The 24,866-nt window shown below is 39.4% G+C and overlaps 1 protein-coding gene across 1 annotated transcript in view; it reads left to right on the top strand.

Moving 5' to 3' along the window:
- LOC139973485 (uncharacterized) overlaps positions 1-24,866 on the top strand; it is a 60,955-nt gene that overhangs the window by 27,984 nt on the left and 8,105 nt on the right. Inside the window, exons 21-42 of the mRNA XM_071980214.1 lie at positions 396-650; positions 1,153-1,361; positions 2,338-2,490; positions 3,791-5,377; positions 6,592-6,969; positions 7,853-7,972; positions 8,312-8,505; positions 9,125-9,257; positions 10,003-10,180; positions 11,256-11,416; positions 11,860-12,087; positions 12,522-12,665; positions 12,937-13,189; positions 13,784-14,010; positions 14,519-14,993; positions 15,607-15,815; positions 16,403-16,807; positions 18,139-18,295; positions 18,579-18,749; positions 19,542-19,804; positions 21,219-21,336; positions 22,559-22,876. Coding sequence (XP_071836315.1) covers positions 396-650; positions 1,153-1,361; positions 2,338-2,490; positions 3,791-5,377; positions 6,592-6,969; positions 7,853-7,972; positions 8,312-8,505; positions 9,125-9,257; positions 10,003-10,180; positions 11,256-11,416; positions 11,860-12,087; positions 12,522-12,665; positions 12,937-13,189; positions 13,784-14,010; positions 14,519-14,993; positions 15,607-15,815; positions 16,403-16,807; positions 18,139-18,295; positions 18,579-18,749; positions 19,542-19,804; positions 21,219-21,336; positions 22,559-22,860 — 6,320 coding nt within the window. The 3' untranslated portion in view covers positions 22,861-22,876. The remainder of the gene's footprint in view (positions 1-395; positions 651-1,152; positions 1,362-2,337; positions 2,491-3,790; positions 5,378-6,591; positions 6,970-7,852; positions 7,973-8,311; positions 8,506-9,124; positions 9,258-10,002; positions 10,181-11,255; positions 11,417-11,859; positions 12,088-12,521; positions 12,666-12,936; positions 13,190-13,783; positions 14,011-14,518; positions 14,994-15,606; positions 15,816-16,402; positions 16,808-18,138; positions 18,296-18,578; positions 18,750-19,541; positions 19,805-21,218; positions 21,337-22,558; positions 22,877-24,866) is intronic.

The raw sequence follows: 24,866 nt of genomic DNA, 5'->3' as shown, positions 1-24,866 counted from the left end.
CTTGCATAATCTGCATAATAACATCATTCAATTGAAGAATGAAGAGTATAAATTTAAATGGGGCTGTATATATTTAAGTATAATAGGCCTTTTGTACTGAATGCTGACCCATCATACTGAAGTCGCTTACCAATATGGTCCATACTTTTGATCAGTGAAGATTCATATGAAACACTCAAAAGGTGCACTATTTGAGAATTTTTTTTGAAGTTTTATGTTGCCTACTATCCAATACTTTAGTTTATTCATTTTGCCACAGTGGACGAAAAATCGAAAATCAATAGGTTTTGGTACTTTGCAGTATATGCATAGATTATTAGCTGTTCTAGTCGACGTCAGACAATTGGCCCTAACCAAAGATCTCATCCTGACGGCGTCTCTTTTTTTGCTTCCAGCGAGCCGCACCAATGAAGAAAACCACCAACGAGTTCAGGTGACGTGGACGGTCAACGAAGACTCAGTTTACTCCATGTATTTCAACTTTGAGAAATCTATGACTGGTGACGAAACAAACTACTACCCCACCATGAGGATCCACTCCCCTCAGTTTGGCACTCTGCAGTTATTGGGATCTGTCATCAACACGCCTACCGGTGTACGACTCGACGTGAGCTTCCAGGGTGAGACCAGGAAGTTTATCACCGTTGATGGTAAGTGGCCATTTCTTAGCTTGTTCCTCTTGCCAGGTCTAATCCACGATTATGTTACAGCCTGTGGATGGGAAAAGTCATATTTGTTACTTACATAACTGACATGACATCTTGCTGTGCCTCTCACTTGGCCCTTTAGGAAGGACGATACCTTCGCTACCTCTCGTGGCTGGATGTAATGTCGTTGGCCTACATGTTCAGTATTTTGTGGTTATAGCTTATGAAGGGAAGAATCATGTTACTTAGATACCTTCATAGCTGGACTATATAAGGATCACCACAACCTAAGGGCTGGATAGCTCTGTTGGTGAAGTACAGGATATGTTTCCATTAAGTTTCCAATCTGATTCTAGCCAAACAATTCAAATTTATTTATAGTGTCCCAGTTTGTTTTGCATTTTTCGTTTTCTCTTAGTTTGTATTTATTTATTTTTAAATTCCTCTGAGAATACAGCGAGATATACGTATACGTATTAAAATGTTGTTAACTTGCTTTTGGTAGGTGACATCACCAAAATCCAGGGTAACAAGAAATCCCGTTACACAACTGATCTAACCATCGGCGGTGAATACATGGACGGGTCAATCGCATCGGTTGTCCAGGTCAAGGACTCTGTCATCACACTTGATGCAACCCTCAGCAAAGAGTCCTTGTTTGGGGGAACCAGATCTCTGACGATAGCTGCCAAACACAATTCCCGTGGCCAAGAGGTAAGACACCAGTCCAGACATTCTTGGGAAAAGTATTTTCACATTTGCAGTTGCACTTCAGGTTATTAGATTCTTTTCATGGCCAACATTCATTTGATCAAATTCTCATCTATTGATCTTGGCCTTTTATAAACCTACCTTATGAAAAACAAAAATCCCATTGCCAGTCAATATTGCAATGTTTGACACTCAAATGTTAAAATGTAATCTGACTTACTGAAAGTCTAGTGAAGAATTAAAGAAGAAGCATAGTGAATGCTTTTGGTCAATTGTTAGTTTTTCCAATCTACTGAAGGGAATATTCCAGTCAAAAGCAATTTTAACAGCCATCTTGAAAGACAAAAAATATGGCATACTTTTAGTTGAAACCCTCATTATTTTAATATCTTGTTCATAACTCCAGATATGGTTGATTAAACCTTTTTTTGACAGGGTTAAACCTTTGATTCTTGCAGGGGTGGTCCGTGATGTCGTCACGGCAGATGTCTCTGATAAAACTTTAATCTCCCATTATAGGTTTCTCGATGATTTATCCTTAAAATGTGATCAATTTTGAATGTTTGCTTTGCTGGCAATATTTTGTGTATTAAGAATTTAATTTTAAATGAAACTTTTTTGGAAGAAAGGATTATTTTCCTTTTGTGAATAAGTGAGTGGAGTATTTTATCAAAGGGGGAAAAGCAAAAACAGTTCCAGTTGACCTCCAGTAATGACATCATTTCCTCTCTTGTTGCCAAATCACAGAATTCATATCTCCACAATACAACATGCTATGAGCATGTGAGTTTGACCTAAAGTTGCTGAATAATTCCAACATATAAGGAAAATCTCTTTAATCAAAACGAGATTTGCAATAGTTCCCAAACACAACACCTCAGATGTCTATTCTTAACAACTATTTGTGCTTCATTATCAAAGCAATGTTTCCATAATGGATTCTTTTGTTACATGTCGTCTTGTCATCTGCTCACTCCAGGATATCCATCAAGATTTCTTCCTCTCCTGCGAGTTCTCAAATTCTCCCGAATCGAGCTTCCGTATCGATGGTGAAATCCTGGCTGATGGCTTGGAATCACAAAGTACTCTCAAGTTCTGTTACGGACAGACAAGCTGCAGTGGCAACAAAAAGGTAAGAAATGTAGTCGTCTGTTGACGATGTTAGAAGGATGGGTATTCGCTAAAAGGGAAAAATATTTCTGGTGCAGGCCCAAATGAAAATGGTACCCTCTATATGGCACACTCTGATTTCCCTGTCACCAACCCTGACAAAATTTAGAGGCATAAATAAAAGAAGAAGATGATCAATCGATAGGTGTGAGAAGAGAGAAGAGAATGGGGGGCGTTGTGGTCAAGTGGTTAAGGCAGTGGACTTGTGATCTAAGGATTACAGGTTCAAGCCCTGGCTAGATCACTGCGTTGGGTCCTTGGGCAAGGCACTTTATCTCCATTGCCTCGTTGCGCTTATGCCCTATGGGTTTCTGCAACGTAAGAAGAAGAAAAAAAAGAAAGAGATAAACTAACACAGTCCTCGAAGAAATTTGGGTTATTTCTTGACCAACTTCCGGTGATTAAGCCATTTGTCAGTAGAACACAAAAAGGCACTGGGGGCATCTCAAACACAAGGTAAGCTGGTTAATAATTGTCAGTCAAAGAATCAGCATGATTTCTATACTTAAACAAAATCCCCTATATTTTTCTGTTTGTTAACAGCAGATATTATCATTGGGCTGCTCTCAATAGCCTGTACAGTATTAACTGATGTGTGTTGTTATTCAGTTGAATGCCAGTGAGAACTAGATGCTAGCCAGTAGAGTCATTTCAGCAATTTGAATTTTTTAGCTAAAGTGGCTGAAACTGTGTAATTTAACGCCTTTTAAAGTACAGAAAGAATACTTTGAAGTCTTCATTAGCACTTCATGAGTCAGGAATTAACTGGTATTGAGTCCAACATAACACAGTGACTCAAGTGTGGGACTCCACACAAGCCAGGGAAAGCACTGCTATATTCTTGACTTTGCCATAGCACAGTGACTCAACTGTGAATGATTGGTACAAGCCAGGAAATTATTGGTACGGACTTAAATGACTTCTTTGAACACTGTCGTTTTGATTTTAGACATGTTATAGTGTTGAATGTACTTTTTAACTATTCAACTGTTTTATGATTTAGATGAAACACTCTTGTTTGCTCAAGCATCAAACCTGCTATTTGAAATTTGTTAAAAGCAGGACACTGTGAGGGCGGCTGCAGTTTCAAGCACACAATCTTTTTTGCTCTGTGGTTTCACATATAAGGCACTGCTGGTCTTAAGAGATGGTCTTTAGAGATCCTGCTGCTTGCTGCTGCAGGGACTTTCCTTGACATGTTGCATATTAAATGATTTCTGCTATATTTACCATTTCTTAACCTCTGCATCTTCCTCTTGCAGCTCATCCTTACTCATTCCATGGCGGTGGAACAAACTGACGATGCTCTGACCAACAGCTTTACTGTGACTCTGCAGCACCCCAACCAAGGCACCCACTTGGTTCTCTCTCAGAGCTTGCAAAGCCAAATTGGAATGACAGATTTCAGCATCCAAGTTGTAGATAAAGAACCGTCGACACCCGTCACCTTGGTCGGAACCAGCCTGGGGTTGGTTCACGAGAGGAATGATGCCGGCAAGTCGGGAAGCTTTGAAGTTTCATTGAGCACTCCAGGATCTATAAAGAGAATTAGCCAGGTCTGGAACAGAGAGAATTCTGATGTGTCAGCTACGACTACCGTACAGTGGCAGGAAGATAGGAAAGTCATGGCCACCGTGTCATATTCCAAGACACAAGAGACCGGGGGGGTTAATGTTAATGCCATAATCACTCTCCCCGAGATGTCCACCCGTGGAGTCGAGTTTTCTCTGGTCAGAGCCGAAGGTGAAGGCACTGCTCGTCTGACCATCAGCTCCGACGACGAGTCCTTGTTCATGGTGGAAGGAACTGGCAGCAAGGGCAATGGAGGCACAGGTGGGTCCGGGTCACTCACCGTCAACACCCCATTCCACGTACTATCTGATTTCAAGGTGGGCTTTAACCTGGAGAAGGAAGATGCCATGGGTTTTGATTCAACCCTCTCCTTTACCCTCCTACCAGAGGGAAATACTTGGTCAATTCGTGTGGAGAAAGAAAGTCACCAGTCCGAGGGAATGACGGGCAGCGCTACGGTCACACTCACATCGCCCATGTCGACCGGCAAACTCAATGGATTTGTACAGACCAAGGTCGGAAGCGGAAAAGGTGGACTCTCTTGGTCCATGCTGACCGAAGGGTCAGAAGAGAAGGTGTTTGGAATCGAGACCAGAGTCACCAAGCAAACTGAAGGGTCGGCCAGGAACATTGCCATACGTGTCAATACTACAGCTCCATACCACAAAAACTCTGTTGAGGTCACACTCAAGTCAGAAGATTGTGACTTCGACTTCACCTTGGACGTTGAATACGGCGCTGGTATCCACTTCATCTCTTCAGTCGCCCTGGAGAAGAAAGAGAACGCCGGTGGCTTCATCTTTACCACATCGGTTAACGCTCCCTTCCAGAGGGGCAGTCTCAAGCTGGACCACGCGGTGTCCCAAGGTCACCTCTTCAACCCCCACTTGACAGTCGAGGTAGCTTCCTTTGATTTTGACATGACACTGGTGGATATCAATCTCAAGGTGACCACGGATGAAACCCTTCATGGTAAGGATCACCAGCTATTCTTGCAGGTCTCTGGACCTGGCAAGACCCTCATCCTCACCACCGGGCTGACCCGTAACGAACACGGATTGGACTACTTCGTGCAGCTGGCGAACCCAGAAGAGGTCCGATTTAGAATTGACCTGGATACATCCATCCAGGTTGAGGACACCTTCAGGACTCACGTCGGCTTGTCTGCCTCTTCTATCTATGCCCCAGAATGGCCGGTCAAATGCGGTATCGACATGGAGAAGGACGTGGACAACGTCGGTTTCGTCGTCTTCTTCAACGTTCTCGACGAACCCTTGGTGAGTCTATCTTTCTTGCATCAACAATACACCTGTGCTGATGATGTGTTAACTTCTTTCATTCCTATTAATATTAGATTGCTGAAGAATAATAGCCCCATTTTGAAATCATATCACAGAGCATTTCTTACTCGCGAAATAGAATTAAACGAGTAAAGGAGAAAAGTCACCTTGATTGGCAGTGTTTTGGTTGCCTCTGCAGCCTAAGTTCTTTCACACTCGAATAGACGCGAACGGCACGCATATTTCGGTCTTGAAAGGGTCTGCTCTAAGAAACATCAGTAGTCAGTCTTGACCAAATTCACTCTATTATTAAAGCAAATTTACAATGATCAAGAAATTGTTTGAGTACGATCCATTTTTTTTTTCTTAAATTTTTCTCTTTTAAAGTCAATGTTGCACAGAAAAAGTAATTTAGAAATTGTGTTGCCTTGCAAACAAAATACAACATGTGGCCTTAATCTATAACACTTCATGAGCAGAATGTACATGTCCTTGGCTTACTTTGCACTGTGAAATCTTCATGTTTAAGTCATTGCATTGCATGAACTTTAATTGTGATTGCAGGAATGAATAGAAATCTGTTTCTCTTGGAAGTCCAGACCAGATGATGCTAGTTTATATAGTTGAACCAGATTTAATAATTAACTACAAGTGAATAATGTGGCAACATAGTCTCCTTTGGCTCAAATACAGTCTGTAACTTTGTACATTTGTAATTAAGCAGAATGCATGGGCGTTAAAATGGGAAATGAAGCTATTATTATTATTATTATTATGATTATTATTATTATTATTATGATTATTATTATGATTACTATTATTATTATTATTATGATTATTATTATTATTATTATTATTATTACTACTATTATTATTATGATTATTATTATTATGATTATTATTATGATTATTATTATTATTATTATTATTATTATTATTATTATTATTACTATTATTATTATTATGATTATTATTATTATTATTATTATTATTATTATTATTATTATTATTATTATTATTATTATTATTATTATTATTATTATTATTATTATTATTATTATTATTATTATTATTATTATTATTATTATTATTATTATTATCTCCCTAGTTAAAGGCTAACGATACCAGTACTTCTATCTCTCACTGCGAATTGTGATTTATCTGTTTATAATGCATTATGATAACTTCTCATCCATATCTTGTTATCTCAGTTCCATTTCAACGTAACAAGGAGCATCACCAACGAAAGTCCTAGAGTCCTGAATGCAGACAACATTGGAGTCCGCGTCAAGCTCCCCACATCAGTCATTCCGAGCCTCCATCACTTTGGTATGCACATTCTGAGGGAGGAAAGTCTAAGTGACCCTAACAACATACCACTCAAGTCTGGCTCCCTGTCCTTCTTCTGGGGACCCGAATCTAATCAACAGCTGACCATCAGTTCCGTATCCTCCGTACAGAATACAGAGGAGAATCTCCTCGTAGAGGGCAGTCTCGTGTTGGTGCAACCTCTTAGGACCATTCATCTCCTTCCCGAGTACAGTTTGGACTACTCTCTGTCCAAGGCAGGACCTCAGCTAATGTTCAGTGTGAGTATCAAGTCCATCTTTATCTCGATAGAGCCTCATTACTATTTTCCTCAATTGGTTTTTTTTTAGTCTTCACTTCCAAGAAGCAGATTGATTTAAAATTTATTTGGTTGGTGTTGTAAGCTATCGTATATGCTGATTTTGTATTTAACCTGGTAGATATGAGTGTAAGGAAACATGTGAATACCCCTGTTTGAACATACCTATACCACCCCCCACCCCCCCCCCCCCAATTCCTCACATCTGCAGACGTATACCCTGTTAAAGCCCCATCTTACCCAACTCTACCCCTCTGTATTATCAGTTAAATGTCAATGTAGTAGAGAGTAGTTAAGAATATACCAAAGATGAAAATGATCCCCCAGTGACTGACCCATTCCCTCCCTGACGTACTACCATACTCATGGCCATATATCGTATGGTATCGTATATTTCTGGTGGATAATATTTTGAAAGAAGATGCATTCAACGTTGGGTTGTCAAAAGAAAAGTTGGGCTTGCTGATTTCTACTAAGCTCTCAACATTCGGTGAACAACTTTTCTTACCAAAGTCAGATTGCAATTAAACTAGCATAGACAACTTCCTTGTTCTTACTACCATGTGAATGTTAAATGAGAGGGTGTTTGGTAGAATGTTAATGAGATGGTGTTTGGTGAATCGGATGTGATAGTCCAGAGTTCTTACTACCGTTTTTTCAAGTTTAACATTTGTTGTTTATTGGAATAAAAGTTGACAATTCAGGTTGTGAGCTTATATTTGTATGGGACTTTGTGTGTCTAAGAATATTGAAAGATAAATTAAAAAAAAAAAAATACATACTTCATTGTTTATTGCCTTCTCTCTTTATTTATGTTTCGCATATTTGTTGACCTCATTTTGCAGGTTGAATACGACCATGGACAAGATGATGCTTCAACCTTTGAGATTACTCACTCAGAACAAGAGACAGGTGGCAAGCCTAACTACATCACATCTGTTGCTGCTACTCTGCAGCAAGGCAAGGTATGAGTCACTGAATTTTGGAGTTGTTCTTAATAGGTTGATGAACACAATTGATGACAATCCCCTCCCCTCCCACCTCCCCACCTCCAAGCCAGTAATATACACAAAACCAATATAAGCTATTTGGGGGGGGGGGGGCATGCATCAATATGCAAGTCAGCTGGTTGCGTAAAACATTGCCTTCCCATCAGATCATCCTGAAGAAAAATTTGTTCTGAATATATATTCTGAATATATCTGCCATGAACTTGCATGCATATGTATGTGTGTGTGTGTAATCACATAAAGTCACTTGCTGTTGTCCAGCTATTTGGTAATCTGTATCTTCTTTATTTACAGAGGTTCAGTGTTGCCAGCAACCTGACCTTTCCAGGCGACAGTCACGTCAAGACAAACGTAGTCTTTGATATGAACGATGGGGACCATCAGGAACATGCAGAACTCAGTTTGGATGCTAAACAATACTCTGAGTTTACTGACTTTGAACTCTCCTTTGAACATGATCCTAGTGGCTTCGATCTTACGTCCATCATGTAAGCTTTTCCTTCGACCGAATACCTACCAGATTTAAGACTTGGATTGTAATAAGGCTTAATTAACTGTAGGTGGAAATGTAGGGGGAAAACGTTTACTTTGAAATGTTTCTTGTTGAAGGTACAGAGCATCATAGAGACCCATTGTGTAATACCTTAAAGTCGGCATTTGCCACACACTTACCTGCGATGCTAGGCTTCTGTTTTGATGTACCATGTTATAAATACACAATGAGACCCCCAAAGAATGCCATCCCATTTTTGACAAGCCTTGTTTAGTTTGGACGTATTGGAACTTGAAAGTTATTAGGGATGGAAGAGTTGAGATTGGGGGTGGGGGGAGTGGGTGGGTCTTTTATTTGGGGGGGGGGAGTGAGGAACACTAGCTCCAGGATGTAGGACAATCTAGGACATCAGCCTTGTTTTTTTTGTTTTTAGCAGTGAATTGTCTTACTGAAGGAGGCATTGGTTGGATGCTGTCAATTATTCAGGATTTTATCTCCCTTAATTTAACGGTGAAACAAATATCCCATTTGTATGTCATAGAAGTAACATCCATGTCTCACTTTGGAAGATTACCTATATATATCCTTTTTTTAAAAATAAATCCATGATGTAGGAGTATCCTAAACAACGATGCAAGTACTTACTTTGGCCTGGAAGCTGACTGTTCCATTCCAGACTTGGAGGGACCCGCTCACCTTGGGATAGAAATCGATCTGGACAAGGCAACAAAGGAGCTGACGTTCCACGTAAGTTCAGATGGTTGTAAAATAGATCCAGGAGAAGTATCGGCAGCAGGTCATGGAAAATTGTTGATTTTCAAAAGCAACAGCAGCAGCAGAATCGATGAAGGTGTAATGATAAATGATTGTGAACAACGAGCATTGTGTTGGACGACTTCACTCGATAAGGCATCAGTGATAATGAACTGAAAGATGATCAACGATATTGGACAGGCTCTTGAGGAACCCGCTTGCTAAAGTATACTACTGTGAATAGTGAATTGGGTCTGAGGGTTGCCTCAGTGGATAATGAGTTGGTCCATACCCCCTCCCCATCCCCCTATAGAGGTATTACAATTGAGAGAAATCAGTATTGAGGGATAGTTTTGAAGGTGTATCCTAGAATATTTTATGATTATTTTAGTATTGATGATAATGATAAACAAACATGAACTTGTAAACATCAGGTTGCCACAGTTTATATTGTAAAGAGGAAGTTTATTGCATGGAATCCTTGTTTTCCATGCACATACAATTTTTGCAACAGTTTATATTGTAAAGAGGAAGTTTATTGCAAGGAATCCTTGTTTTTTACGCACAAACAATTTTTGCAACAGTTTATATTGTAAAGAGGAATTTAATAGCGTGGAATCCTTGTTTTCCACGCTCAAACAATTTTTGCCACAGTTTATATTGTAAAGAGGAATTTTATTGCGTGGAATCCTTGCTTTCCATGCACATACATTTTCTTTTCCTCTCCTCTTCATTGTAGGGTCTTGGTCCAGTTAACGATATCATTATCAGGGGTAACGTTTTCAACCGAACATCGGAATCAGAGTGCAGTTATCGTATGGAAACCTCAATCAACATCAATAATGTGAAGCGTCCGTTTAATGTACAATGTAACTTTAACAAGGATCTGTTAGATGTCATCTTTGAAACTAAAGCAGGTATGTTCGATGGTGTCCGCGTAAAAGGACAATTTGATCATTGTATATAGATTTCAGCCAGTTACACCTTTCTTCACACTGAATGCACCGATGGATGAAAGTTATGTCAAACTAAAGAAAGAAAACAGTATCGTTTTGACGCACATAAAATGGTCCAATCAACGGAAGTGAATCGAACCAAATCTAATAGCCAAAAAAAAAATATTATAGAAAATGTTAGAAATTGATTATTTTACTGATAAGAGATAACTTTTGGATTCCTTTGCTGGTAAAAGCTGGAAAAATGTACCAGTAGTTTTGTATAAATATATTTCCTATCAGAAAAATCTTTGCCTTTGGGGAGGGAGGGACCACCTCCTCTAAGACCTTCCCAACTCCCTTCATAATATTACTCTTTTTCTATTTGCTAAAGCCCTGAAGTGAGTGCATTTACTCAATCAGGGACTGCAAAGTACAACTTTGAGTCCCAGGGTGTGATTCAACGTATCATTTGATAGAACACAATAGTACTATGTATGCAATGTGTCAGTACACAGGGGAAAATAAACAGGGTATCAGACACACAGGGTACGGCATCACAAAATTACCTGGTAAAATTGTACAAACTTCGTACTCAAAATGCATTGGTGTCTAGCACTTTAACATTAGAACTGTGTTTTTTATTAGATTTTGTCTCATTGTAGATTCCAGGATATTATTTATCATTTATTCCTGGTGTACCATAGGGAAACTTGATGCCATACAAGATGCCCAGATTGCCAATTGCATTATCTCATGATTAATTCTAAGAACAAACGATCTTTCATAAAGAGAAAGAAATTTTCATACAGTTAATCCGCATTGTAACATTTATATATACGCAAAGATGTGTAGCATTTTGTTGTAAACAGAAACGTTTTATGTGAATAACAGTTTCTATCTATGTCGTGGAGAAACTCTGCAAACATTTTTCTTTGAATTGTGAGCAATCTTTAATATTCCCCTGGAACAGAAGCCTTAAGTCTGTAGTACAGGCCGTGACCTATTACCCATGTCATAGTGAATTTATGAAATGTTTCCCCCCTCCCCCCGATAGGTGAACACAAGTTTCATACCAGTTATCTGAATGACTCCGCCATCCAGACGACACTGACCAAGAATGGTGCATTGAATGCTCAGCACACTATCTCCGTCTGGGATCCACATACCCTTTACAATCTACTCACCTGGGAGACCACATGGCCTATGACAATTCGAGTAAGATTTCACAACTTTAAGCAGCATCTTGAGTTGATTCTGTAAAACTATGACCTCCAAAAGCTATGTTTTTTGTTTCGTACTGAAATATGTTCACAGTGGTGTTCAAGTTTATTTTGCTACTTTAAACTCTGAGGAAAGCAGAGTCATTATTTGACGTAAATTTCAAAAGTCTTGCACCAACAAATATTTTGTCACCTTTGTTTTCCATAAGGATGTTGGTATCAAGACTGTCAATATTTTAACACAGCTATTGTTATAATATATATTTGTATACTTATTTAAGTTATTCTGAAATATCATTTCCTGGATTTACAACTTGCTTCATAAAAAAATAAATATAAAAAAACACAAAACACACACCTGTTTAAGGGTCAGTCAGAACAATGTTTGGAATGCTCAGTATCTGAAGTGTTATTTTGTCACCTGTGATTTTTCATCAGGAGGCTGCTGTGGAACGTCTCGAAGCCATGAGGGAAAATCGCGAGGTGACCTGGGAAAGATACCAAGAGATCGGCAGAGTCATTCGAGACGGTTTCTCTTCTTACATGGAACGCACCACACTGAGGAACGATGAATTGATCCAACGATTGCGAGAGACAGGCGAGGGCATCCGAGAGAGGATGGAAGAGATCAGAGACAACTATAGAATGCAGAGAAGCACCATCCAGGTAATTCTTTGCAGAATGACTTGAAGCAGATACCTCTTGAATGTCGTAGTCGAATGCCAAGAAAAAGGAGCATTTGAGTGCTAGTAATATTCCATACAGCAGTATAGCACATATCCTTTAGGTGCTTTTTAGTCTCCCCCCCCCAGCATCCCCCCAAAAGTGAAGAAATAATCCATTTTTGTTATAAAAGAGAACTTTTCATTTTTCAAAGTCTCATAATCATGATTGTCTTCGTAATTAATGATCATTTGGTGTAAACATTCCCAGGAGTGAGTCTTTGTAATCTTACTTGAGTAATTGTATGAGTCTAGAAGGATATCCTGAAAGTTTATAACCCAAACAGAAAAAGATGTATCAATAAGCAAGACTTTTTTATCGTTCTTTGCATCGTTGGTTTGTTCATTTGACATCACGTTGTTACGTTTCTTTGACAGCGTAAATTTGAAGAGTTTGCCGAGACGAGCCGATCAAACCTGGCTCCTCTGGTGGCAGAGTATGAAGACATGACGAGTAGTGGCAGTGGTCACCTTGAAACCATCAGATACCAAATCAGTGAGGGTTCCAAAAATTACTTTAAGGTAAGTGGTCAGTAGTACATGACTCAAATATGCTAGAAAAAATTGTCAAATTGTGGTCACCAATGCCCAATCCTCAAACAAGTATTTCACTGTCACCAAGAAGATGTTTTTACCTCATTTGAAAATTTTATGAATTGGCATTCATTAATGTCTTTGAATATATGCTATCTATAAGTAGAATACTTCCATTGGGGTTGCTAAACCCTTGGGGAATAGTACTAAACTAAACAATAAACACTTTCCCTTACATTCTTGTTTCTTAACAAAAAAGAGAGTTCAAATAGTCTTGACCGGATATCAACTGTCCATCTTGGGGGCCGTCGCCGAAGAATACATGGATCTGAATGACATGCTGGGTGAAAGCCTGGAACAGGACAGAGAAATGATCGATTCTTGGAAGAGGGAGAAGGCAGAACTACTGTGGAGTTGGTCGGATATTGAGATAGATTGGATGCGTACCAACTGGGAGAGTGCCAGAGAGGACGTCAAGCTAAGATGGGAAGAATTCCTGGAAACAATGAGCGGTATGATAAAACCTTCCCTTCACGAATCGTCTGACATTTAGGAACCCGAAGGCAAATTTTCATGGTCGCCTGCTGGGTGTTCTGAGGGGAAAGATGGAGGGAGGGTGGGTGGGGGGAGAGTGGGAACTGTTCTCGGGAAGATTGTGTCGTGTCATGATGCAGAAGTACTCTAGGTGGAAAAAGTGACATGTGAACCTTGCCATCTTATCTATCATGTAAATGTAAGAGGAACAAATGTGGTGGAGGTACTTTCCTCTCTTACGCGCAAGTTTTTTGTCCCGGTCTCCAGTCCCACAGCTGTTTTCCTGCAGAATTCATCATCTGATGATACCAAATTGATTGTCTAACAGGAAATAATTAGTGATGCGAGCCCGTTAAATTCCCCCAACACATTAAAATTGCAGTAACTCCACAACCTTAAATCAGATTGTATCCAAACTTGGAATACAGTTGTTGGTTAAAAGCTGGTACATTTAAGCATAAATTAATTATGATATTGGGTGATGACATACAGCGCTATAATATTCCACTTGGAAAACCATACTGCCTGTTGGGCTCTTGTTTTGACTGTTTTTTTGTTGTAATGTTTTGTAGGTATGATTAATCATGAAGAATGGGACAACATGGTTTTGGCATATCAACTATCACCCATGTTCAGAGACACTGCCAACCTCGGCAGCACGATGATAGACGTCCAAAGCGATATCGAAGACAGACTGGAAGTCCTGAGAGAAGAGAGGGAACAATCCAATTTGCTGAAGGAAAAAGATGCGAGTGCATTTAGGAGAATGATGTCAAACTTTCATCTTGTCAGATCTGCTGTAAGTCCTATGATCTGTAGAGACCAGGGAGATGGTCTCTACATTACTGATCGTATTTATATTAAAATAAAAATATATAAATTACATTATATATATATTTATATATATATATCTATATATATATATATATATATATATATATATTTATATATATGCATCTGTCTTTCAATTGTATTATGGCCAGCTTCAATTGAACGACAGATGCATCAACAAAAGAACAGAGCTGTTATCGCACTGTCGCCATGGCAACCGTAAACACACACGCCTGAAGCCGAGATAGCCTATGTTGTTCAGTTGCCTGATGATCGGTGTGCAGGCCGTACCCGTGAAACTCCGAGTAGCAGTATGATGATAGTTTAGTTAAGTATATGATGTGATATATATATATATATATGTTGAAAGACATCATTTCTTTCGAGAAAATTAAAAAACAAACCAATGTAACGTAAAATATTTCCTCCGTATGCATGTGTTTTTTCACGTAGTATTCTTTCCTTTATTCTTTCAGCCTGTCTTTGCAACTCACGAGATGCAATTCAAACTTCTGGACAACTTCTTTGAAAGTGCCCGAATCGAATTGAGCGATAAAATTCAGGAGCTGAAAGAGTGGGCGATCGATCAGTTCAACGGCTACAAATATCTTGCCAACATCGAGGACGGCAGAATAGAAGTTTGGCTCTTCACCGACCAACGTTTTGACGACCTTGTCTCCCTTCCTGTGAACGATCCCCTGAGTGGAATCAAGATCTTGGGACTGCGACTGGCAGAGGAGTTTCCACTGATCGCAGACGCAAGGCAGTTCAAATCCCAGTTGTACAATAACAGCGAACTTGTGATGGAGTACTATTATGATGTAGCAGAATTGTACTGGGATGAGTACTATAACACAGGGGCATCTAACTTGGAACTTTTAGACGTGTGGCAGTGGAACGGAATCATCAACACTGCCCTCTATGACATGTTTGCTAGTCAGAGTCCGAAAGGTGGGTTTATATACATATATAGGGAATGAGTAGTTTGGCAGGTTGGTTAACCACCGAAGGGCTTAAGTCTTCCTCAGGACAATCCTGTACAAATACCTACAAGAAATATGTAGTTTACTAAATGTTTTTTTGTTTTTTTCATCCAAAGACTTCAGCTGTCCAATTGTTCTCTGTGCATAAATTAGCATGTGATGTGGGTAAGATGGGTGAAAGTGGGGTAGATTATCTGAAAGTTGGGTAGAATAGTTGAAAGTGGGGTAGAATATCTGAAAGTAGGGTAGATTATCTGAAAGTGATAATGGTTGTATCAGGCAAAGTTAAGTGACAAAAATCAGATGCTGTAATTTTCTTTTTCTTAATCTTCAAAAGAATTTGCTCATTTTTGGGTGGCATAAAGTGCTGTCATTGTGTCAAAAAGTGGAATTTTTGTACTAGACTGTTCCTGGAGTGTTGAATTGTATAAAGTCTATGTGTGGGAAAAAATTGCTACGTTTGTCTCCAAAGAAAGGAAGAAAGAATAAGGATGAGAATTGATGGAAAATGAAAACAAAGAAAAAATAAACCAGAGATAAAGAATGAAAAGTCATTAAATCTCTGTTCTCTCTGTTTTCAGGTGAGGCCATGTTGTTGGGAGATCAGCACTATAAGACCTTTGACGGAACTCATTACGTTTATGCTGGGAAGTGCAGCTTCATGCTGGCCCAAGATTTTGTCGACAACAACTTCACAATCGCTGTCGAATACAGCCGCAAGGAGGGCGTGATGAGCAAATCGTTCACAGTCATCTCGGATGGAAACACATTTGAAATCAAAGACGGAAGGGTAAACTGAAGACAATTTTTCAAGGGTTTCATGGAGATGGAAGCAAATCCACGCATTATCTTTTTCCCTATGAGATAGTGATGATGTGATGAACAACTTGCTCATGAAAACAAGCTGAGAATTTCTCATCTTTTATTATTCCTGTTTGGACGATATCAACGTTAAAATACTGCATCAGAGACCTGCCATTTTGCATGTCAATGTTAAATGTGTGGCCAGGGGGTGAAGGGCCTGGAAGGTGTAGAAGTCTGTTATTCTAATAATTTATCATCTTAATATATCAAATTGGATGTAAAGAAGAGGGGGTGAGGGGTGGGGGCCAGTGGAGGGATCCCCCATTAATCAAGTACCACTGGCGCCGCCACTGGTAATACAGGATTTGCCGAAATTACCAATCAAAATACAAAAACCTGTTTTTTTAAATTTGTGAAAGATAAAACGTTCATGTTTTTGTCAGGATAAAACTTTGTATTTCTTTTTCTGTTTTAATCATTAATGTTTTTAATTTATTAGAGGTATAGTTATTATTGAGATCAGAGCCTAGAACAAGCAGTGCGTAAATGAGATTTTATCGTTTGCAATGGCAGGTCTACTCAGATGGCGACATCTTGGAGCTCCCCTTCTCTACCAGAACAGCAGAGATCACTCGGGACTACTCAAAGATTTACATCACCAGCAGTAAGGGATTCAAGGCGTCCTACAACGTCCTCAATGACATATTCCAGGTACAGATCAGTATCTTTTACTTCGGAAAGACGGCCGGCCTGTTTGGAAATTTCAACTACGAACCCCACGACGACCTTCTCAAGTCGAGCGGTGTTGTCACTACCCACGTTGATGAATTTGCCCGCAGCTGGGAGATCGGCAAGAAGTGCGACACCCACTTGGACAAATCAATCACTTGCGATGACACACCGTCCATTGAAGAAAACAAGGAATGTGCTTGGATGTTCTTAGATGGCCTTGGTCCTGCCAGCACTGGCCATCCCGCTGTAAGTGCTCGGTGTTTTGTCACAATGCGTTAACTGCTTATTGAGATGTTTTGCTTGATGGGGATGATGTTTGATGTCAATGTTCTCTTTGCAGCATCTCGAATGGATTCATAATATATTACAAAAGCTTATCAAGATATGTAGGACTTAATGACAGAATAAAATTGCTGGTTGTGCATGTCACATGAAGTGCTGCTCCACACCACACAATAACTCCTGGTAGACCAGTACAGTTCAGACTGTACATTTACTCATTGACAGAAGTTCCCCTTGAGAACAACCTGAATGTTTCTCCTCTGAAGCTGCCTGTGTTCATGTCTTGAGCTTGCATGTGAACTAATTTGTAAGATGTATCCTAAAGTATGTTCAGTATTTCACTGGTTACTAAATATCAAATCGTACATGCACATTTATCCAGGCCTGTGCCACTGCAACATGCACATTTATCCAGGCCTAAGCCACTGCAGCATGCACATTTATCCAGGCCTGTGCCACTGCAGCATGCACATTTATCCAGGCCTGTGCCACTGCAGCATGCACATTTATCCAGGCCTGTGCCACTGCAGCATGCACATTTATCCAGGCCTGAGCCACTGCAGCATGCACATTTATCCAGGCCTGTGCCACTGCAGCATGCACATTTATCCAGGCCTGTGCCACTGCAGCATGCACATTTATCCAGGCCTGTGCCACTGCAGCATGCACATTTATCCAGGCCTGTGCCACTGCAGCATGCACATTTATCCAGGCCTGTGCCACTGCAGCATGCACATTTATCCAGGCCTGTGCCACTGCAGCATGCACATTTATCCAGGCCTGAGCCACTGCAGCATGCACATTTATCCAGGCCTGTGCCACTGCAGCATGCACATTTATCCAGGCCTGTGCCACTGCAGCATGCACATTTAACCAGGCCTGTGCCACATACTGCAGCCATCTACTTCATGCTGACAGATAGCAAAGATAATAGATAATAGATCGAGTGTTGTTAGAGCAAAGCATAGCCCTATGACTAACTTCAGGTCTGTTCAAACAAGATTGGCCTTAGCTTTCAGAGCTCACTATTCAAAATTGTGAACTAAAGCCAGCAACTTCTTCATATTCTCAACAACAGAAACAACACATTTGCCATCTATGGGTGTCACGCTTTTCACTAAGACAAGAAGTTGAAAGCTTATTGAATGTTTGGGTCGGTCATTTTATTTGGAAACCAGTCAACGGATTGTGATGTGTATTCGCTGAATTAAATATAAAAATGTGAGGTTAAAACAGGTAGAGAATGTAAAATAAGGTGAAAGCTAATTAGGTCAATATTTTCTGATTAACCTCAGGTTAACCCAGAGCCATTCTACAAAGCATGTGTCAATTCTGTATGCGGTGACCTCACCTGGGAAGAAGTTAAGGAGAAGAGGTGCAGCGCGTTCCAGGCTTACGTAGAAGCTTGCAAACACGCCGGTCTGACGTGGCTGGAAATACCACGGGAATGCGGTAAGTGAACTTGCAAACTTGAACACTGATACCATTTTCATTGCCCTGATAATGCCACAGGAGTCTGCTCACTAAATAACATCACACTCCTTATGTGGTCTGATAAATGTTAGAGCTAATAGCAGAAGTGCTGGATAATTTTCCTTCTTTTGTAATTTTCTTTCTATTATAAAAACCCAACATGGAAAGTTTTGTGATTCCTGAATTGCATTCCTTTGGATTAGAAATGATTTTATACTGGAAGTGAAAAGACGTTTTATTGGTAATTTTGCTTTTTCTGCAGTACGATGTGCCACCTCAGAAGGAGTCAGCTTCAGGCATTATGGCTGGTTTGAAGTACCTCGTGGTGTGGACATTGTAGTCATAATGGAACAGGCGTCCTGCATGTCTGGCAAAAGCCGACACGTCGCTCGTCTCATGGAGGTGGTTAATTCAGCACTCAGAAATAATCAAGGTTTGTTTCGAAAATTTCAAAGTTTGAACTCGTTCATGATTCTCATTCTTGGCCTAAAAAGTAGTCGTCTTGCTAAAGAAAGTTTCCCGGTGTCTTTATTGTGATAGTTTGAAAAGGTTTTATATAATGCTTTGGGTCTTTGATTTCATTGTATCATAGGTCATCTTTCAAAGGAATAGTAATGGTTTTATTAAGTTGAGGCTAGTCTGAGCTGCTCTAGTACCAGTACCTTCCATTTACACTTAACGTCATCAAACTATATACTTTTTGAAAGTTATATAACCTGTGTCTAATCAGCCAGTACTATGGCTTGTTTTACTCTTCTGTAAAAGTATCGTTTGTTATTGTTTAATTAATTTTTTTAAAGAAGTAACTACAGTAACGTAGGTTAATTTGAATTTCTTGTCTGAACGGATTTATTTACGTGTCACTCATAAGTTTTCTCCTTGTTCGGCTAAAATACAACATTTCCTTTTTATGAAAAGAAAGTTGTAATCAGCTGGCAGATATAATCCTTATCAATTCGGGAGATTGATATAAAATAAAACTCCAAGTCATATATGTTAATTAGGCTAGGCTAGCTGTAACTGCTTTCAAAGTGTGGTAGGCTAAGGATAAGAGGGATTATTGAAGAGGTTTCTTTGTTTTCATAAGTGAGAAGATTATTAGTGTGCCATTATAGAAGAACCTTTTTTTTTACTAAATTGTATTTGGTTTGGGGTGCAGTTACTATCCAACACAAATAGCAGCTTTTATACCCTAACTGAATTTCTGATATCACTCTACTTTCAGGTTTGACTGAAAACAGATTTGGCTTGGTTGGATTTGGTGGTAACGGAACCAGCAATGATCCTCATGTCGAAACCATTAATGGAGAACTCTACGGCACTCTGCAGGGTATCATCCTTGGCTTGAATGATATGCCATTCGATGGTGAAGAGATGAGCGATGCCTGGGCTGCAGTCAAATTTGCTCTGAATTATCCATTCCGTGCCGCTGTTCCCAAGCATGTCATCTTGATGTCGTGCTCAGAGAGTACCCTGATGTCTGGTTCTGTGAGTTTATCATTTCATATAAATTAATAAATAATAAAATAATATATATATATATATATATATATATATATATATATATATATATATATATATATATAATTATATATATATAATTATATATATATATATATAATTATATAATTATATATATATATATATATATAATTATATATATATATTTTATATATATATATTATTTTATATATAAGTTTTTTCACTGTTCTGGATTTTCTTACTCATTACGTTTCAATTATATAGATTAATTTACCTTTGTCGTTTACCTCCATTTCATTCACAAAAGTGTTCAAAGTATCTCTTTCGAGATCCGGCTCTAGGAATAAAAAATGACTTCTAGTTGGTTAGAATCATGTTTGATCTCTATAGAGTATAAGGCAAAGTATGTCACCAAAAACAGAACTAGTATTGTTCGATACAGCCTCCTCCGGGATCCGGGCCGCCCGCTTTATATGCAGACATCCTATCCACTAGGCAATGGACGCTGATATGTATATACATATATAGATTCTGGTAAAGTATTGCTAAATGATAGTTGTTAGTATTTCAGTAAGTACTGCTCTCTGTAGTCTTGTACTATTTTCTGCTGTCCTGTATGTCGTGTTTCTCTCCTGTGACTACCATCTGTGTATAACCTTATTGCATTACCTCTTTCTTGTCGTAGTTGCATTTTGCGTCTCTTATTCCTCCATTTGGAGGATACATAGAGAATAAAAAACAACAAAACTGAACTGAAATGACTTTTGTATGACTTTTTAAAGCAACAGTTTATTTTTCAAAAACTTTCCACTCCACAATTTCATTTCAACTCAACCTACAGAGAACCTCAAACAAATTATTTATTTATTAAATAAGACAATTTTTTTTTGGTGTGGGTGTTTTAAGTAAGATAATGTTAAAATATAAGTGAAAGCCTTTACACAGGCATGGTTTTTACCCACAGAATTATCTTGGCTTTATAGACAGTTGTTAGCAGAAGCACCCCATTCTTTCCCTTCTTAAGCCCCTGACTATTTCTTCATTTGGGGTGGTGTTTCTATTTGATTCCTTGCTTTATACATAATGATAAATGCTCTCAAATCTATACAGTCATTGCCAGCCCCCGCCTCGAAAAAAAAAGGGGGGAGGGGAAAGAAGGCAAGTAAAAGAATATAAAGGAAAAAGGTAAAAGATAAAAATTTAACACATCTTTAGTCTGTTCTATCATGGAGTATTTCATCCAGGTTGTTAAACATCCAAACTTTTGAGTTAAAGTGAGTCATTTACCCATTGGTGTTGCTGACACAAGGTCGGGTGATTCTTTAAGTATTCGCTGCATGTAAATTAGCAAGTTCATATATATCGTGGCAGCACAGAGGATCTTCAAAACCTTTGATTTCTCCGGTACGTTTCTTCGCAGGCTGGATCCAGACGTGTCCAGAAGGCGATGAATGATATCGGCATCACATTCTCAGTGCTCGTGGGCGATTCAATCACACTCGTCGAGAAATACGCACACAAAGACGACGGACTCTTCGGTAAGAACCCTCAAGATCAATTTGTGACACAGGAATTGTTTGGGTAAAAAAATTCAAGAATTAAATTTAAAAACGGATTTGGTGGTGGCGGTGTAGGATTTTACCAACTATAGTTGTATAAGACCTTGCTTTGACGATTCTTAAGTAGAGTTGCCGGGAACAAAACAAAACTTAGCTGTCATTGAACTCCGAATTGCAGGATATATATCAAACGGAAAATTGTTTTATTGATGACTTTGTGTTCAATTTGTGAAGGTTAAAAGATATGGATTTTAAATTGAGAAAATGAAAAAGAACAACAAATGAACAAACAAGTATAAAAACAATAGTTTTGGAATAAGGTACAAGAAAAACAGTAAAAATGAGGAATTCAATGGAAATTACTACTATACACCAGGGTTCTTAGATCATATTCCTTGTTTACTTGTGAAGTATAAGTTGTATCCATCTTTTTAATGGTAACAACTTCGGCCAGAATTATTGAATGCAGTGTTGGCTGGACCTAGGCATTTTATAGGCACTGTGTCAAAAGTAGTATGCTGTGGGGGCTGCAGCATATATCCCAGTCAGGCTGCTTAGGATGTCATCTTTTGTGTTCTGCAGTTGTACAGTTCTGACTGCTAGTCTGCAGATATAATCTCTATTAATCACAGTAGTCGCTGTCAGTGGTAGGAACCGTGTCAAACATAGAATGCTGAGGGGGCTGCAGCATATATCCCAGCCAGGCTGCTTAGGATGTCATCTTTTGTGATATGCAGTTGTACAGTTCTAACTGCTGGTCTGCAGATATAATCTCTATTAATCACAGTAGTCGCTGCCAGTGGTAGGAAACTGTGTCAAACGTAGTATGCTGAGGGGGCTGCAGCATATATTGCAGCCAGGCTGCTGAGGATGTCATCTTTTGTGATATGTGCAGTTGTACAGTTCTGACTGCTGGTCTGCAGATATAATCTCTATGTGTTTGATATGTTGATTCAGCCCTGCTGCAGCGGATTTGGCAGCAAGCTGCAGCTTCTATTTTGGACATGATACCTTATTATGCCGTTAATATACACAGTGGATGTGACATTCCACACTAAAGAACATCTGTCATGGAACTTGATCACAATGGCGATATAAAAATAACTTGGCATCCTGACAACAGATATTTTACGTGTACTTAAAAGAAATCACTTAATTAGTTAATTTGTGGGGGTGTTCTTCTTTCACTTCTTTCTTGAAGGTTATGATGAAACAAGAGTCTTCACGGATAAATTAGCCGGGTTACCTGCCGATGAATTTAAGGGTGACAAGGAGACTCATCAGTACGTACAACAGATTGATAACCGCTACACCAGACTGGCCATTGCGACAGAGGGGGGTGTCTTCTCTAGCAATGCCTTGAATGACAAGGCCTTCAGGGATGTCTTCTCTATGTGGGTGAACATACATAGCGTGTATTCGGAATTTGGGAAATGCACCTGTAGTCTGCAGAAGAACGGAGTGCCTCAAAGTCACTGTGTCAATGTGGATCATTATCTATGAAACACAGCAATGCTATGTGAGTTATTATCTGTTTTTGGTATCATAATCAGGGGGAAAATTTAGATTTTCGAGGTCTAGTAGCCACTTTCTGTGAAAAACTGTATTTTGCATGTACGGTTATACCCTGACCATAGTGACAGGGGCTTGTTCAGACTATCAAGATTTACCAATATATAATCATATAGGTTATGTACCCTGACCATAGTGACAGGGCTTGTTCAGACTATCAAGATTTACCAATATATAATCATATAGGTTATGTACCCTGACCATAGTGACAGGGCTTGTTCAGACTATCAAGATTGACCGATATAAAAGAATATAGGTTATGTACCCTGACCATAGGGGCAGAGCTTGTTCAGACTATCAAGATTTACCAATATATAATCATATAGGTTATGTACCCTGACCATAGGGGCAGGGCTTGTTCAGACTATCAAGATTTACCAATATATAATCATATAGGTTATGTACCCTGACCATAGGGGCAGGGGCTTGTTCAGACTATCAAGATTTACCAATATATAATCATATAGGTTATGTACCCTGACCATAGGGGCAGGGCTTGTTCAGACTCTCAAGATTTACCAATATATAATCATATAGGTTATGTACCCTGACCATAGGGGCAGGGCTTGTTCAGACTATCAAGATTTACCAATATATAATCATATAGGTTATGTACCCTGACCATAGGGGCAGGGCTTGTTCAGACTCTCAAGATTTACCAATATATAATCATATAGGTTATGTACCCTGACCATAGGGGCAGGGCTTGTTCAGACTATCAAGATTGACCGATATAAAAGAATATAGGTTATGTACCCTGACCATGCTGGCAGAGCTTGTTCAGACTATCAAGATTGACCGATATATAAGCATATAGGTTATGTACCCTGACCATAGGGGCAGAGCTTGTTCAGACTATCAAGATTGACCGATATATAATCATATAGGTTATGTACCCTGACCATAGGGGCAGGGGCTTGTTCAGACTATCAAGATTGTTCGATATAAAAGAATATAAGTTATGTACCCTGACCATGCTGGCAGAGCTTGTTCAGACTATCAAGATTGACCGATATATAATCATATAGGTTATGTACCCTGACCATAGGGGCAGAGCTTGTACAGACTATCAAGATTTACCGATATAAAAGAATATAGGTTATGTACCATGACCATAGGGGCAGGGACTTGTTCAGACTATCAAGATTTACCAATATATAATCATATAGGTTATATACCCTGACCATAGGGGCAGGGACTTGTTCAGACTATCAAGATTTACCGATATAAAAGAATATAGGTAATATACCCCGACCATGCTGGCAGAGCTTGTTCAGACTATCAAGATTGACCGATATATAATCATATAGGTTATGTACCCTGACCATAGGGGCAGAGCTTGTACAGAGTATCAAGATTTACCGATATAAAAGAATATAGGTTATGTACCCTGACCATAGGGGCAGGGACTTGTTCAGACTATCAAGATTTTGTACCACAAGAAAGACCTGCTGAAAAGACTGTCACATATTGGGCTACAACCCTTTTTATTATAAAAAACTAAGTGCTCTTTGGTGAGGGTGTATATCAGGGTTGTCCAACCTACGACCCGCGGGCCACAGTCCGGCCCGCCGCAGGGTTGCGTCCGGCCCACCAGAGATGCTCTACGGTGTGAAATTTTAGTGAGCCGATTTATTGATAACAATTTGAAGCTATATAATCAATCATTTGAACCTTCTGGGTCCAAAAAACTACATACAGGTCAGTTTGTGTGACACTCTCTCAGCGGAGGGGGGGGGGGGCGGCTGGACTTTATTCATCTGTTCTATCAGGAAGGAAAATAAACCAGTGCGCTCCGCGCGCAGTGCTCACATTTTGTTGCCTTGGGCTTCGGGCAAAAAAAATCGAAAAATCGAGCATGGGGTTCATGCGGCCCCCTCCTTCATCATAATCATTCCATGTGGCCCTCCTCTGCAAAAGGTTGGACAACCCTGGTG

The sequence above is a fragment of the Apostichopus japonicus genome, chromosome 2 (assembly GCF_037975245.1).
Source record: "Apostichopus japonicus isolate 1M-3 chromosome 2, ASM3797524v1, whole genome shotgun sequence".
In the NCBI taxonomy this organism is placed as follows: domain Eukaryota; kingdom Metazoa; phylum Echinodermata; class Holothuroidea; order Aspidochirotida; family Stichopodidae; genus Apostichopus; species Apostichopus japonicus.
This window is presented reverse-complemented; position numbering and strand designations above follow the sequence as displayed.